This window comes from Megascapheus bottae, chromosome 3 (genome assembly GCF_031878675.1).
Source record: "Megascapheus bottae isolate mThoBot1 chromosome 3, mThoBot2.hap1, whole genome shotgun sequence".
Lineage (NCBI taxonomy): Eukaryota > Metazoa > Chordata > Mammalia > Rodentia > Geomyidae > Megascapheus > Megascapheus bottae.
In genome coordinates this window covers 25,490,293-25,505,197 of record NC_143511.1, presented here as the reverse complement: position 1 = coordinate 25,505,197, position 14,905 = coordinate 25,490,293, and the positions used below count along the sequence as shown (strand labels likewise).

Here is a 14,905-nt window from a genome sequence, read left to right as displayed (position 1 = left end):
TCCCTGGTACCACATACACAGAAGAAGTCAGAAGTGGTGCTGTGGCTCAAGTGGTAAAGCACTAGCCTTGTCAAGGATGGTGCCCAGGCCCTGACTTCAAGTCCCAGAACTGGCCCAAAAAAAAAAAGACAAGAAACAATTTCATACTTTAAAAATGAGGAATTGCCTGGATTTTTAGAAAATATAGGCAAAAGACATAATGTTTTATTACATATATAATATGTATCTGTGACATACAAACCCTCAGCTTAATTTTAATTATGTTCTAAAATCTATGTGCCAGTGATTGTATATAGAAATTCCCTTCTTGAATACTTGTTTGTTAAAGATGACATTTGAAATATGATGTAAAAATCAATATTAATAAATGTTTTAATAAAAAAGAAAGTAAGGGAACATGACTTGCTTACTGCTGTAACTGCTGGCTGGGTAAAGACATTCTAGAGCTTTCCCTGTAACTGGATAGGAAAAAGAAGGACAAATGGAGCCCTTCCCCAGGAGTGTGGGGGCTACCTACTCTTTCTTCAAAGGTGAAATTGTTGTCCTGTGTTTCCTTTGTGCCCACCATTCTTTCTTTCCTCCTCCATTAATTTCCCAAGGAACACTGTCAATACCAATGTGGTATCTTCGTGTTATTTCTTCCCATCTCTTATTTATAGCCTAAGTCAGGGAGTCTCCTGTCAGTGTCTACACATGGAAGATTTCCCCAGCTCTAACAGAGGGAGTTCTCCAATCTGGCTACTGTGACAGAAGTGAACTCACACAGAGATGATACTGGCAAATGCTATCCTCATTCCAGAAGCATAACCTATATTGTACAAATTTGCTTTGAAAATGAGAAACTTTGATCCTGCAGGAACCAACATTTCATCAACCAGGACTTTGTATGAAATATCCAACTTCTGTATTTCTATATCACACTCAAAATTCATGTAACCCTACCCATACTGAAACCATTTGCAAATGTTTCACAATGGACATGTTCTTTCTGGTAAACTAGGAAGCCCTCATTCTCTTGCTTGTAGTTCATTGGTATTCTGTTATTGTGTATTGCTTGCTCCTGAAAAATGTTGATTATCTTCCAAAATGTCTTTGGGATTGTCTCCTCAAATGATAGTGGGAGAATCCTAAGATGTACAGTAAGATTCTGAGCTTTCTCTTGTCCTAGCCACAGTGTGTGACATAGTCAGGATGGGCTATGGATATGCTAATGTTCCTGCATGGTTGGGATGGTGACAAACACCAGCCAGCACAATCAAGAAGAGAAAACTGCTATCACCAGAGCTAAAGGAGGAAACTCGGTTCTGGTTCAAGTGTGCCTGTACTCACAGTCTCGTGCAGTGTGATCATTGTGGCCAAGGCAATGGGGAAATGAGAATGCACACCACCCACTTCATGGGTCCACATTTGATAGTGGTAATTGGGATGAGGACTTGCTTCCACAAGCCTCCTCCACAAGTACCCCTCTCATCACATAATATGGGGTTTGCTAGGTGGGTATTTTAAAGAGCTTTTTAAGCATTTCATCTAAATTCCTCCAGAATTTTTTTTGATCCCAAGAGAGCTGGTTGGGTATGTGTCCTTGTTTTTAATTCTCCACCTAAATAAGAATTCGTCCCAGAGCAGGGTGGCTTATTGTGATTGAGCCATCGGTGCACTGCACTGGGGTGTATGTAATCCAAACCCAAGCTAGCATGTAGTCTTCTTCCTGAGCAATACTGCCTCATCATGCACGCAAAGACACCATAAGAGCTGGCTGCTGCCTTGTTCCACTGCCTTTGAATGCCTGCTCACAGTTAATTCTATGACTTAAACCAAGAAACATGGGCAATTTGAAGTAATTGGTGGTGTGTGGAGAGATAGGTCTATTCCATCCAAATCCCCTGCTTTATGAGGCTGAATGCTTTCATCTACGAAATATGGTTCAGATGTTGCAGGGCAATATTTTCACCTTGACACTTTCCAGATAAATCATTTAGATTTCCTGTGGGAGATAATATCGGAGTTAGGTTCACGGCATCTCTCTTTTCCAAGGCTATCCTGTCTCCAGGCTCAGCGGCTTGATGTGGCCCAACTGAGTGTAAATCTAGCATGTTGAACCAGATTTCAGGGCCATATGCTGTGTTTTCCTCAGGAATTCATTGTGTAGTGGTATTTGCCTCAGAGAGATGTTGCCAAATAGCTGTTGGTAATGTATGGCTGCTCTTTCCTGCCTGGCTGCAACATGTCCTAGTGTCTCCAGAGTAACATCTGGCAGATCTGCATGTATTTAGCAACTTGCACATTTCTCTGCATTGATTTACACAAGGGCTTTTAAAAACAACCCTAAACAACAAAAATCCCAACATTCATTTATCAAACTTATCAGATACTCTCCATAAGGCTTGGAGCCAGTTTGGGGGGGACCAATGCAACACATATGAAATATTGTTCAAACATTGCACACAAGAAACGGTATGTGCACGCTGGCAGGAACACATGTATGGACAGTACATCCTCAACCTGGAGTCAGGATCCTTTGACTAGAGTCTTAAAAGGCCTGTGTTCAAGTGCTCCATTACACGAAGCAAGTTTTTAAAACTCTTTTTCATGAAAAGAGAAGATGATATCTGAGTATTGTGGCTCATGCCTTTCCTCTTAGATACTTCAGGATGTTGAGATCTAGGGGGTTGTAGTTATAGGCTAGCTCAGGCAAAGACCTTCATCTCAACACAATACCTGAGCACAGCGTGTCTATCACCCTGACAACATGGAAAACAAAAATAGAAAGATCATGGCCCAGTCCAGCCTGGAAATAAATTCTAGAGCTTTATTTGAAAAAATAACTAAAAAAAAAAAAAAGGTCTAGGGAATGGCTTAAATAGTAAAGTGTTTGCCTAGCAAAGTGAAGGCTCTGACTTCATACCCCACTATGGGGTGGGGGGGCATGGATGTCACATGAAGGGTCTTTTTTTAGAATGCCAAGGGTGCAATTTTTAATTTTGAAGATTTTCTTGCTAAAACAAATGAGTTATTGGCAGATTCAGAACAGATGGCAAGAGCGCTCTGAAGCCATCAGTGATTTTTTTCAGAGGGCATGACCACATTCTTGACATTAACCTTAATTCTATCTAACTTTCAAAAATGTATCTACTGTTGCATCACAGATGATCAGAATGAAGACTTTACTTGGTAATTACATGCAAATTAGAAATTAGAGTAAACTCTACACTCACGAAAAGTCTAGCACCAGAAGAATCATGATGTTTTTATAGAAATAGATCCTCTTTCTAACACTATGTACATGTATGTAAGCCAGGTTGCATTCTTCTTTTATCTGGTTTTCAGAGAACTAAGGCTCTGAAAGCTTAAGTGACTGAGCAAATCCTGACTGTCCTCAGTGAAGAATCCTTGCCATATCCTGTGTCCAATCTCAAAGTTAACTTTACTTTCTAATGGGAAACCTTGAACTTGTGGTTGTTGCGTTTGTGCCACAGTTACAGAGGTATCATGAACTCCTTTATTACTTAAAGCCCTTTTCTTCAACTCATTTTCTTTCTTTTCCTCCCTCCCGCCCTTTCCTTCTTTTCCTTCTTTCTGGTTTGAACTGAGGGCCTGGTACTGTCTGTCTCATAGCTTTCTCCCTCAAGGCTGGTGATCTACCACTTGAGCTACAGCTCTATTTCCAGCTTTTTGCTGGTTTATTGGAAATAAGAATCTCACCGGCTTTCTTGCCCAGACTAGCTTCAAATCCTAATCCTCCAGTCCTGGGTAGCTAGGATTAGAGACAGGAACCATTGGGGTCTTTTTTTGTATGTGTGTGTGGGTCATAGGACTTGAATTCTGGGCCTGGGAATTGTCCCTAAGCTCTTTAGCTCCAGGCTACCACTGACCCCTTGAGCCACGGCTCCACTTCCCGTTTTTCTAGTGGTTAATTAGAGATAAGTGTCTCAAGATCTTTAGTGCCCAGGCTGGCTTTGAACCTCATCCCTCAGATGTCAGCCTCCACAGTAGCTAGGATGACAGGGGTGAGTCCCCTCACTCAGCATATGGTCCAGCTTTTCATTGGTTGAGATAACTGGTTTTTATTGGTTGCCATTTTTTTTTTTGCCAGCATTGGCCCCCAACTGTGATCCTACTGAATTGTGCCTCTGGACTACTGAAAATTCTAGGCATGATCCACTAGATCCTGTGCTATGTATTAGTTGGATCTTCCATAAACACTTTACAGGGTTTGAATGTGAACCCCAGTTCACCATAAAGAAGGTGAATATGTTCTCATTCTGCCCAGGATGCTCACTGAAGGTACAGGAAGGCCTTTGGGACCTTTGGGGACTCTCCTGGGGCCTCCAGTGCTGCTCATTCTGTTTTATTGACTTTCTCTGGGGTTTGTCATTTTCAAGATTTAAGGCAGAAAGGAAACCAAACATAATGAAGTTATTAGACTATAAATAAGACACAGAAATCAAGACTAGGGAAATACATAAATTAGGAGTCAAGAACAGAAGAAGAAAAATCCATAGTTATTCAAGTCATAAGGATCCACTTGAGCTGAACCTCAAGTTTGGCATTGAGCATGTTGGCAGCCATATTGAAAAGGGAAATATGGTTTGTTACAAAGTGCTTATTGTCAGAAAAGGAAAGAAGACCAGTTCCTCAGGGAAAGAAAAACTTTCCTAACACTTGGCTCTTCACAAACTATCTCATGTGGAGTTCCCTTCCTATGGTTTCTAACAGTATTCCTATAGTGATCACAGAAGTGGATTATATAAGACAAGGTTGTACAGAGTGCTGAATAAAAGTGAGAACTTAGTAAGTCCCTGTCTGTCAGGAGCTATTGGGCCCTGATTGCAACCCAGTATAGTTCAGTTGACTGTATGGCTAGAAGATGGAACTCATGGAGAATGGAAGGATGGAACAATCGGATTACATGCTTCATGAACTTTATTTCTGTGAGGTTTTTTTTTTTTTTTGATGTGTTGATGATCACATCTGGTTTGGGCTGAAGGGTGAACAGTTCATGGTGTAGATAATGAGTTCAAGATCTACAATCAACAACAACAAAAAATGCAGTAGCTGGGCTCCAATGCCTCACCACCTGTAATCCTCACTACTCTGGAGGCTGAGATATAAGATCAGAGGATTACAGACAGGAAAGTCCTAGAGATGCTTCTCTCCACATAACTAACAAAAAGCCAGAAGTCAAGGAGTGGTTCAAGTAGTAGAATGATAGCTTGAGTGAAAATTCCAAGTGAGAGTGAGAAGCCCTGAGTTCAAGCCACAATGCTAGTACCATCCCCACCATACCCCACACAGCCAAACAAAACCATTACTGAGAACTTTGGGGGCTTTGTTTTTGTCTGTTTGAACATAATTTAGAATACGACGTTCATTCGATCTTGGATAATTTATTCATTTTCTCCATTTAGGATTTTGTTTGACTATTCCTCTCTCCAGTAGCAAAAAGTAGTTAAGAAAATTGATTCTGATTATTATAGTAGATGCACTGGGCTTTCAGAGGGCAAATTCTATATCATTACCTTCATATTCTCAGTACTTACCCTAGTTCCTACCCTATAAGGACCACTCATTAGAGGTCAATGAAGGAATCCCGAATTCTATTATCCTGTTCATAAAGCAATAGGGTAACTGGTTGCCAATTAAGGAAATGTGCTTATTTGTTTTCGTTGAACCACTCTAAAAGATACTATGGCGTTTGGTTTGGGAATTGGGACCCAATATGCCTATAAAGGCAAAAGTCTGTTCAGAGAGAATCACAATGTCCTCTCTTTAAGGATCACTGGAGGTAAGAAACTAATAAGTCAGACTTATGCAGCAAACACGATATAATTGTAATAATGGATTATTATTATTATTAACTAGAAAAATTTGAAGCCAGAGAGGCCTCAAGGACAGATTGCTTAGGAAAACATTTGTTAAATGTCTTCCTATTCATGTTACATCTACTTCTTTCTGATGCTCATGGTCCCAAGACCAAGAAAACCTGGGCATCTGTTCCTAGTTGCACTCCTAACCTTCTCCCAACATCAGCCACAGTGCAGCAGAAATGGAATAAAGACACAAAAAGATAGCTGATGGAGCTTTTAGTTTACCACAAGGCCAACTGGGTGAGCAATCAGATCCACATAGATATTGATGCCAGTATCTTCATGTGTTCTAGATCATAGAACAATTCTGATGTCCACGGAAGGCAGGATTCATTATTATTCACTTGTGCATTTGCATGTTCTCCGTCTCAGGGACTGAGGATCATTTTCTCTGATGCGTCAAGACTCATCTTCCGGCTCAGTTCCTCCAGCGGTGTACGGGCCACCATCAGACTCTACGCAGAGAGCTATGAACGGGACCCGAGTGGCCACGATCAGGAGCCTCAGGTATAGATGTAGACGGAGTCTCACCATCCCTAGAAAACCATGTTCTTATCTCTGAAAGATAAGATGGAGAGTGTGACTTGCAACAAATTTAAGTCCCTCTTTCACAGGCTTTCCATGCTGACAAAAAGGTATACTCTGCCAGGATAATTTGCTAGTGAGTGCATTTTGCCCAAGATAGTAGCAGATTATGCCATTCATAGATAGGGGCTTACCCTCTCTTTCCGAATAAAACTTTGTTCTGTGTCTCCTGTTGGGAAAGATTAAAGCAAGTTCTGGAAGCCCAGGGGGTTCATATTGGGTAAGAATATTTCTGGCCTTTCTAGCTCTGACTCACTCTGACTTGACTCTATTTTTTTCTTCAGCATTCTTTTCCCTATTTGCCCAGGATAAGTGATTATGATACTTGCCCTTTTTTTTTTTTTAATTTACCAATCTCTCTGGACTAAGCCTAGAACCATTGGGCCTGGGTGAAAACAATTCTACACCCAAATGAGTCTGTCTCTGAGGTGGTCCATAAAACAAAGTAATAAATTATATAAAGTTTACTTTGAAGCTAAAAACCTCCCTAGGCCTGCTTTCAGAAGGCTATGTGGGGAAGGAACGCATAAACACTGCTCTTCTAGTCCCCACTACTGTGTATTTTTCGCCTGGTTAATTTAGAGTTTGTGAGTTTGAATGGCTTGGGGGATCTCTTCTTTGAAGTTATTCTTCTGACCACAGATTTTCTCTGTCTCTAACCATGAGGAAATCTTTTTTGTTGTTATTGTCTCAGACCTAATTAGGTATGCCTGAGTTTTTAGCACATGATCTAACTAAAGAATTTGTATTAAAATGGTATATATCATTGATTCACTAACATGCCCTAGTACACAAATATATTAAGGTCAGGATACAGAGTAAAAATTATAAGAGAATCTAAACCCCCAAAGGTAGAGAAGAAAGTTTAGCTGGCCTGCCTCCCTGTGGTCCTCACTGCCTCGCTTTACCTAGACCCTTACGTCCAGGCATTTTGAGGCTTTTTTGATTTTTAATCTGTCATGAGCCTGGGTGGTGTTCCTGAGCTCTTTCACTAAATGCTAGTGCTCTACCACTTTGAGCCACAGCTCCACTTGTGGTTTTCTAGTGGTTCACTGGAGATAAGAGTCTCACAGATTTTCCTGGCCCAGCTAATTTCAAATTGCAGACCTCAAATCTCAGCCTCCTCAGGAACTAAGATTGCAGGGGTCAGCCACTAGTACCCACCTCATTTTGAGGTGTTTTATTTTGAGGAAGTTGTTTTCAGTGCCACCTGCCTACCTTCCTAAGGAGGTGGGAGGAAAGGGTATTGGTTAATTGTTAATAAAGATAAAAGATAAGACACACTTCAAAAGTGTGGTACTTACTGCTGTTGATTCAGGACCTAACAAGTCTAGACTAGTTAGTGCTTTCATAGCTGTTGAGAGAAGCCTATCTATCTTTTCAGCTTGTTCTTATCTGCATCCTGGAAAGCCATGTACACTCAGTTATCCATTAAAGTAAGTTATCTGCAGAGATTCCATCAGTACTTGTCTACTTAAGTTGTTCTTAATGTTCTATCTACCCCAACCCCATAGTCACCTGCACCCAAAATATTTCCCAAGAGGACAGAAAGTTCCCACTGGCTTATTGATAACAAGTTATTTCCCTTAGCACATAGATTGTTTCTTTTTTTGAGACATTTAAAACATATATGAACATATCATATTTTAAACTTTTATACTGGCATTCTCCCCTTCCCATCTTTTTCTCCTGCTTTCCCTCTCCCCACCCTCTCCCAATCATCTTTTCCCCTTACCTTCCCATCTTCAAATACACAAATAAACCTATATACACAAATATACATATATAAATCATATATATATATATGATTTTTTTCCAGGTCTTTCCATTTCCTTGCAAATGGGGGGATGCCATTTTTTCTGATGGCAGCATAGAATTCCACTGTGTATAAATACCATGTCTCCTTGACCCATTCATCTACTGAGGGGCATCTGAATTGGTTCCATATCTTCACTATGGTGAGGCTGCGATAAATATAGTTGTGCTGGTTGGTTTAATATGGCTTTGTTCACCCTGAATTTTTTGCCCAGGCTAGCTTCAAACCTTGATTCTCCTGCCTTGTGAATAGCTAGGATTATAGGTATGATTCACCAATGCCCAGCTTACTTCAAAAATATTAAAAAATTATGAGTTGGTGATAAGTGGAGGAAAAACACAGGGAGGGCCTAGAGGAGAAAAAGGGGGTTGTGTTACCTTCTGTCTATGTTCTTGAGCTATCAGGAAGGAAATCAACTAAAGATTGATGACTGTAAAGTTACATAGTTTTTAAAATGTGAGATTGCGCTGGGCATTGGGCCTAGTGGTAGAGTGCTTGCCTCGAATGCACAAGGACCCAGGTTTGATTCCTAGGTACCACATACATAGAAAAAAAGCCAGAAGTGGTGCTGTAGCTCAAGTGGTAGAGCTCTAGCCTTGAGAAAGCCAAGGACAGTGCTGAGGCCCTGAGTTCAAGGCCCAGGACTGGCAAAAAAAAAAAAGGTGCGAGATTAATTTTACTGGCAGTCAATAGGTCTTTAATGAGCTCTCAAACCAGCGGGTAATAAATTGGAAAATAAGGTTAAGCCAAAATGATTTTAATTCACAAGTAACCAGAACCAGTCCAATTCTTTCCATCTTTTATTCCTTCCCAAATTACTAGCAGAGCTGCTAAATTAACTTTGAATTTGCCTTCTTCCCTTGTCCTTCTGAACCCATGGGTGGAGTAGTTAATGAACAATAGAAGATCCAAAAGGAAAAGTTTGGTTAAAGGATAGGATAATTACAGACTGATAATCAGCTTGGAACTAATCAACTGTTGGCTTTGGTACTTTTGTCCTAGGATATAACCACACCCAATCTGCCCCAGTCCTTGGGAGAGACTCATTTCCTTCAGCATTCCTTACAACTGATGAATTTATGTATTTCTGACAAACTGTTTCTAGAAAAGTTTGAGGATACACTTAAGTCCCTGTGGATTTGATTCATCTGTCAAACCAAAAGCCATCTTGTCATTTTTTTGCCCCTACCTGCTCCTAGGAATTTATAATGCAGAAATAGAGAACACTGAGTTATTTTGGGTTTATGTTGAGATAACTTATAAATTCAGATACTTTGAAAAGTGAAGGACACCATGAATATTTATATTGAGATTGTCCCCAATAAGTCAGGAGAGACTTGGCTTCTATAGAACTGAGTGTCTCTTTAGAGACAGGATTCTGAGGAATAGGGACCCATCCAGTTATACAATGCTCTTTAATGAAAGTTTCTCCAACTAGACTGTACATCCAAACTACTTAGAAAGCTGGGTATCCATATCAAGGGTCAGGATCACTCCAAGAGATTCCTGTTTTCTTGTTCTGAGATAGTATGATTCTCATAATATGAAAGCTTCTCACGCATTAATTGCCTACTACTAAGCACTGAGAGAATCACCGAACCCTGGAAGTACCCAGGAGATTCCTCCTGTCAGGGAGATGTTGAGTAAAATAGGTTGCCATTTTTTAAGTGGTTAAAATTATAAGGCTCTATTCTAGCAACTTTACAAGCATTCCATTGCCTGGGGGACAGGATTTGCATCCTATCATTTTGACTCAGTGTAACTATTGAGATCCTTGGAAAAGAGAGTTGAATTAGGTCTTTGTATATGATACTCTGTTATCCATATGATGCTTAAAGTCCACAGGAGAAAATATTTCGTCTTACCTGCACATGAGTGCATAGTATATTGGCATACTTCATTTTATTATTATATTTGTCTTGTCATACAAATCATTTCTTTTGATACTCTGGGTGTTGACAATTCAGTTCAATTCTATTCAATCCCATTTAGTTCAGTTCTGACACAATCTGGAATGAGTTCAGGCCCCACTGGTTAAGGGCTAGTCTTACAAGACCATCCCTACATCAGATACTAGTCCCATCTCTGCCACGCCAGCTACAGACTTGGGGTGTTTTTATAGTCCTCCTTCAGGTACAACAATCCATTCAAATGACTCACCAGAATTCAGCAGGGGCTTTACTGATTATAAAGGACATAGCTTGGAAACAGCCAAATGGAAAAGATGCACAAGGCCAGGTATAGGGAAGGAGTGTGACACTCTTCCTCTCCAGACTAAATGTTCTCCTAGCACTATGACGTGTTCCACATCAGTGAACATTGCTATGCTCCCCAAACCCTATTGGAGTTTCATAGCCAGAAAGGATAGGTGAAATCCTGGGTTCTTGGTTGTTGAACTCATCCTTCTAAAGTCCTTTCATTCCTTCCCTGAAGCCAGGACCTGGGGTTCAAAGTTTCAGCCCTCTATCTGGGTAATAACTTTAGCAATCAGCCTCTAACCTGAAGTCCCATTGAGAGTCACTTCATTACGAAAACATCAGATATGGATGGAAGGTGACAAAAATCCACTCTGTACCAGAAACTGGGAACAAAGCCCAAATGTATTTTCCAATCATTCTCTACCTATGAAAGTGGACAATGATGAGTTTTCGGTCCTTAATTTGAATTACCTATAAATAGCTTTTATGAAACATTTTTTTGGAGGGTGGTAGAGGGGCTTGAAATCAGAGTCTTGTGCTTGCTAGGCAGGCTTTCTATTCTTGAGCCACTCCCCCATCTCTGTTAATAGACTTTTAAAACATTTGAGGAATAATGTTCTAAATCCACATTGGTTATTTTTCCAGCATTAACAGGGATCTGTACTGGTTGACCAAAAAACAAACCAAACAAGCAAAGAAACCCTGGAAAATAGAATTAGAACTTGAAATCATGTGTGCAATATGAAAGAGTTGTAAGTATAATAGAGTTCAGAAATGAAGCATTCGTTTAGCCCCTTTCATTTTCATGGCAAGATGAAAATTTATACACATATTAATATTTATAGGTTTATAAATCTATACTTACATGTTTGTGTGAGAAATAAAACTTGATTTTGGAGTCAAACTAAATTGATACACACATATAATATATATTAAATTATATATAATTATATTATATACATTATAGCATAATATATGTTATTTTTCCATATAAAATAAAACCCTGGGGCCAGGAGTTTGGCCTAGTGGTAGAATGCTTGCCTAGCATTCACGAAGACCTGGGTTCGATTCCTCTGTACCACATATGTAGAAAAAGCCGGAAGTAGTGCTGTGGCTCAAGTGGTAGAACTCTAGCTTTGAGAAAGCCCAAGGACAGTGCTCAAGCCCTGAATTCAAGGCAGGACTAGAAACAAAAAAGAAAGAAACTCTGCCTATGGTTTTCTTATCAGTCATACATGGAAGGATAAGCCATAAGGAAACACTTCATTTTCTTTTCTTCTCCCTAGAAATTAGCATGAATTGCTGCAGTATGAAGCTTCTGGAGCAGGAGGGAATGATACAGAGAGTTTAGAAAAGAAACACTTGGTGAAAGACTTGAGCTGTAAACTCTATGGCCAAGTTAAGGAGAGCTAGCTTGTTCTCTTTGAGAGAAAGGCATGACGTGGTGGTCTTGAGGAATTCAAGCATAATAAGAGGCAGAGAAAGATGACCAGCTGTTCTCCATAGCAAATGAATATGTAATTTGAGGAAATAAACTCAAGCTGAACTGGAAAGGATTCAAATTGACAGTCATTGGTGACTGTTCCTGCCCTGTAAGGAGACGTGGCTCGTGTTTTCCTAGAAGTTTCTATAAATTCAAAGAATTTTAAAATATGGACAGAGGTGGAAAGAACTAGGCAGAGTAACCTCTCAAAGGATTTTTCAGCCTTTAATGATTGGTTCTTGATGATCATTTTAAAAAAAGAAGAAGATGAAAAAGAAAGGAAAGAAGAGCCAAACTAGTTCCCGTCAGGTGGATTAGATTTCCCTCTAGTGGTATAAAAAAGAATTTAGTACAACTACGTTTTTCCAAAGCAGGCACTGGGAGCAGAATTAAACTTGGGAAAGAAGCAAATATAGACATTTTCTATATTTCTCCTTTCTTAGGTAAACTATCACCAGAAAGGAAAAATACCCAGCCCCACAGTCCTTCGTTTTCCCACTTAGATATTGGGATAGGGACCCTTCTCTCCCCATCTTGCCCCTTGGGTGGAGAACCCTTGCTGGGATGGTAATTCTCTGATACCACGTGAGAAGTTCCCTAGTCCTGGCAAGTTGGCAGAAGTTTCCTAAGACTGGTATTGGTTGCAGACCAGAGATGTTTAGGGTTTTGAAGATCACTGGCTTTTCCCGCTGTCCAGCACTGGAAACAGACTCACTTCAAGAGTCCAAGGGCGTGGCAGCCCTGCCCTGTCCATCCATAACACACAATTTCTAGGGCTTGTTGGAAAATGGATGGCAGCCACAACAAACCAGCCATGTTGTTCCCCACAATAGAGCCCATCCCAAATCTCCCTTTATGACCCTACAGGTAAAAGAGTCTCTTATTTTAAATCCTATACAATATTCTAACAGTGCCAACTTATCCTACAAACCTAATGGCCTTAAGATCTGAGCCCTGGAGAGCTAACAATTGGACCTAAATCCTGGCTTTAGGTTATAGTTTATAAACCCTAAATCTGGAGAAGAAATTCTATTCCCTCTTCCTTCTTCTCCAGATGGAATTCAAATTAAACAGCAACAGCAACAACAAATAAGTATGAGTTTAAAAACGAATAGAAGTGGAGGCAAATGATAGAAGAGGTAAAATGATCAAAGATATATTGTACTCATATTCTTGTTGAATAAGAACCTTTTAAAATTAAATAAATATAAAGGAAATCCAACAACATCTGGATTGTTTTCCTTATGATGCAATTCTAATTGTCTGAAATATTAAGCAACAAGTTCTTATCAAAAATAATATTTTTCTCCTGGGGGCTTGGCTTTGCTGTCTGAAACAGATGCTTATCTAGGTATTGGTTAACCTCAGGGCTGTTCATGTCTGCAAATTCCTGAGCCTTGCTGGGTCTTGTTTACTCAGCCTGAAAGGAGAGCATGAATGAATCTGCATTGGTCACACAAGGACTGGTCATAATCCTCTTGCCAGATGAATGGGTTTGACAAGCTGTGCCCAGCACAGTCCAGCTCTTCCAACATCCTCTTTGTTCCAGCCCAGATACATAACACAATCAAGTTTTCATGCTTTTCAGCAGAAAGCTGCTCCAGTGTCATGGACTGATGGTGATTCAGGCTTTCTTTAAAGCAGTGCCCTTCTTTGGTGGCTAGTAAATCACTGACGGGCTCATCAACAAGAGGAGGTCTTAGCCAGTGAATACTGACAGTGAATCTGACCACTGGCTGTGACCTTCAGAAGAAAACTTGCTCTAGGCTAGGCCATCCCAGAGTATCTGGGGAAGGCCTTTGCATGGGTTCCGATCACAGCCATGCTTCATTCCCATGGGCAGTGCAGCATGTGGGGAGAAAGTTGGCTATCTGGGCTCTCCGGTCAACCCTAGTGTGATTTTTAAGTTTGGCGCCCTGGCCTCAGATTGAAAACATGTGTGAGATGCAGGGCAAGGAGTTCTTCATCTCTTGATTTTGCGTCCCAGAAATGCTTGGAGAGGCACCAAACTCTGAGAGGACAATGTCAGCATGCTTAAAGATGGGCTGGAGATAGGGCTCTAGCTCGGATGGTAGACTGCCAGGTTTGAGCAAAAAGGTAAGGGAGAATGAGAAGAGGAAGGAGAAGGAAGAGAAGGGGAGAAGGCAGAGAAACCGAAGGGAGAGAAGGGGGAGAAAGGGGAGAAGGAAGAGGAGGAGAGATGGTAATGGAAGAGGAGAAGGGGAGAGGCTGGAGGAGAAGAAAATGGATGCTTAGGTCTTGGGTGGGAGGAAAAGCAATTCAAGGCTTATGAAATTCTAGTTTTATGTTCCCTTAGGAAGGATCTAATTTCTGAGCATGTCTGTTGGTGCCAGTCGACATGGGTGATACAATTTGGTTGGCCTGGCTGATCAGGAGACAACTACCATCGAAAAGAAAGCTTGTTAGTCATAGTTCCCAAGAGGAGGGGGACACAACAAACCCCACCAGGTCATAGCAGGAGGCGTTGGGGGAGTCAGAAGATACAGGGGCAAGGGGGAAACTCGGGATTTCATTGTCATTTCAAGGCAAGGCAAACAGGCTTAGAATTGAGAGCACAGGGACTGTCCTAATGGTCTGGAACCAGACCTTGGGGGAAGGAGGACAGAAAATGGTGATTCAAAGAGCTTGACATGGTTTGTACATGGAGGGCACACTGCTGTGAGCTGTTTGCTGACAATCAGCTAACCTTGCAAGGCCTCGTGACATAATGGCATCAAAATAAACAAACACATTTACTGCAGAAAGGAAAAGATAAAACTGCCCATTGTTACGTTTCAGGGAGCAAATATTTGGGAATACTCGAATAAGATTCTATTTTTCCCCCCTCACATCCTGTCAATGCTGCATTTTTTGGCTTCCAGGCTAAAGTTGAACTCTGAAATCAAATGGCCTTTGGTTTTGTGCCCTATTTCTGCTATTTTCCAGTTCTGTAAAC

At 40.7% G+C, this 14,905-nt stretch overlaps 1 protein-coding gene across 2 annotated transcripts in view; it reads left to right on the top strand.

The window, feature by feature from the left end:
• Positions 1-14,905, top strand: part of Pgm5 (phosphoglucomutase 5) — a 127,586-nt gene that overhangs the window by 109,031 nt on the left and 3,650 nt on the right. For both annotated transcript variants that reach the window (XM_090329686.1, XM_090329685.1), the window contains one exon: positions 6,240-6,374. In XM_090329686.1, coding sequence (XP_090185812.1) covers positions 6,240-6,374 — 135 coding nt within the window. The remainder of the gene's footprint in view (positions 1-6,239; positions 6,375-14,905) is intronic.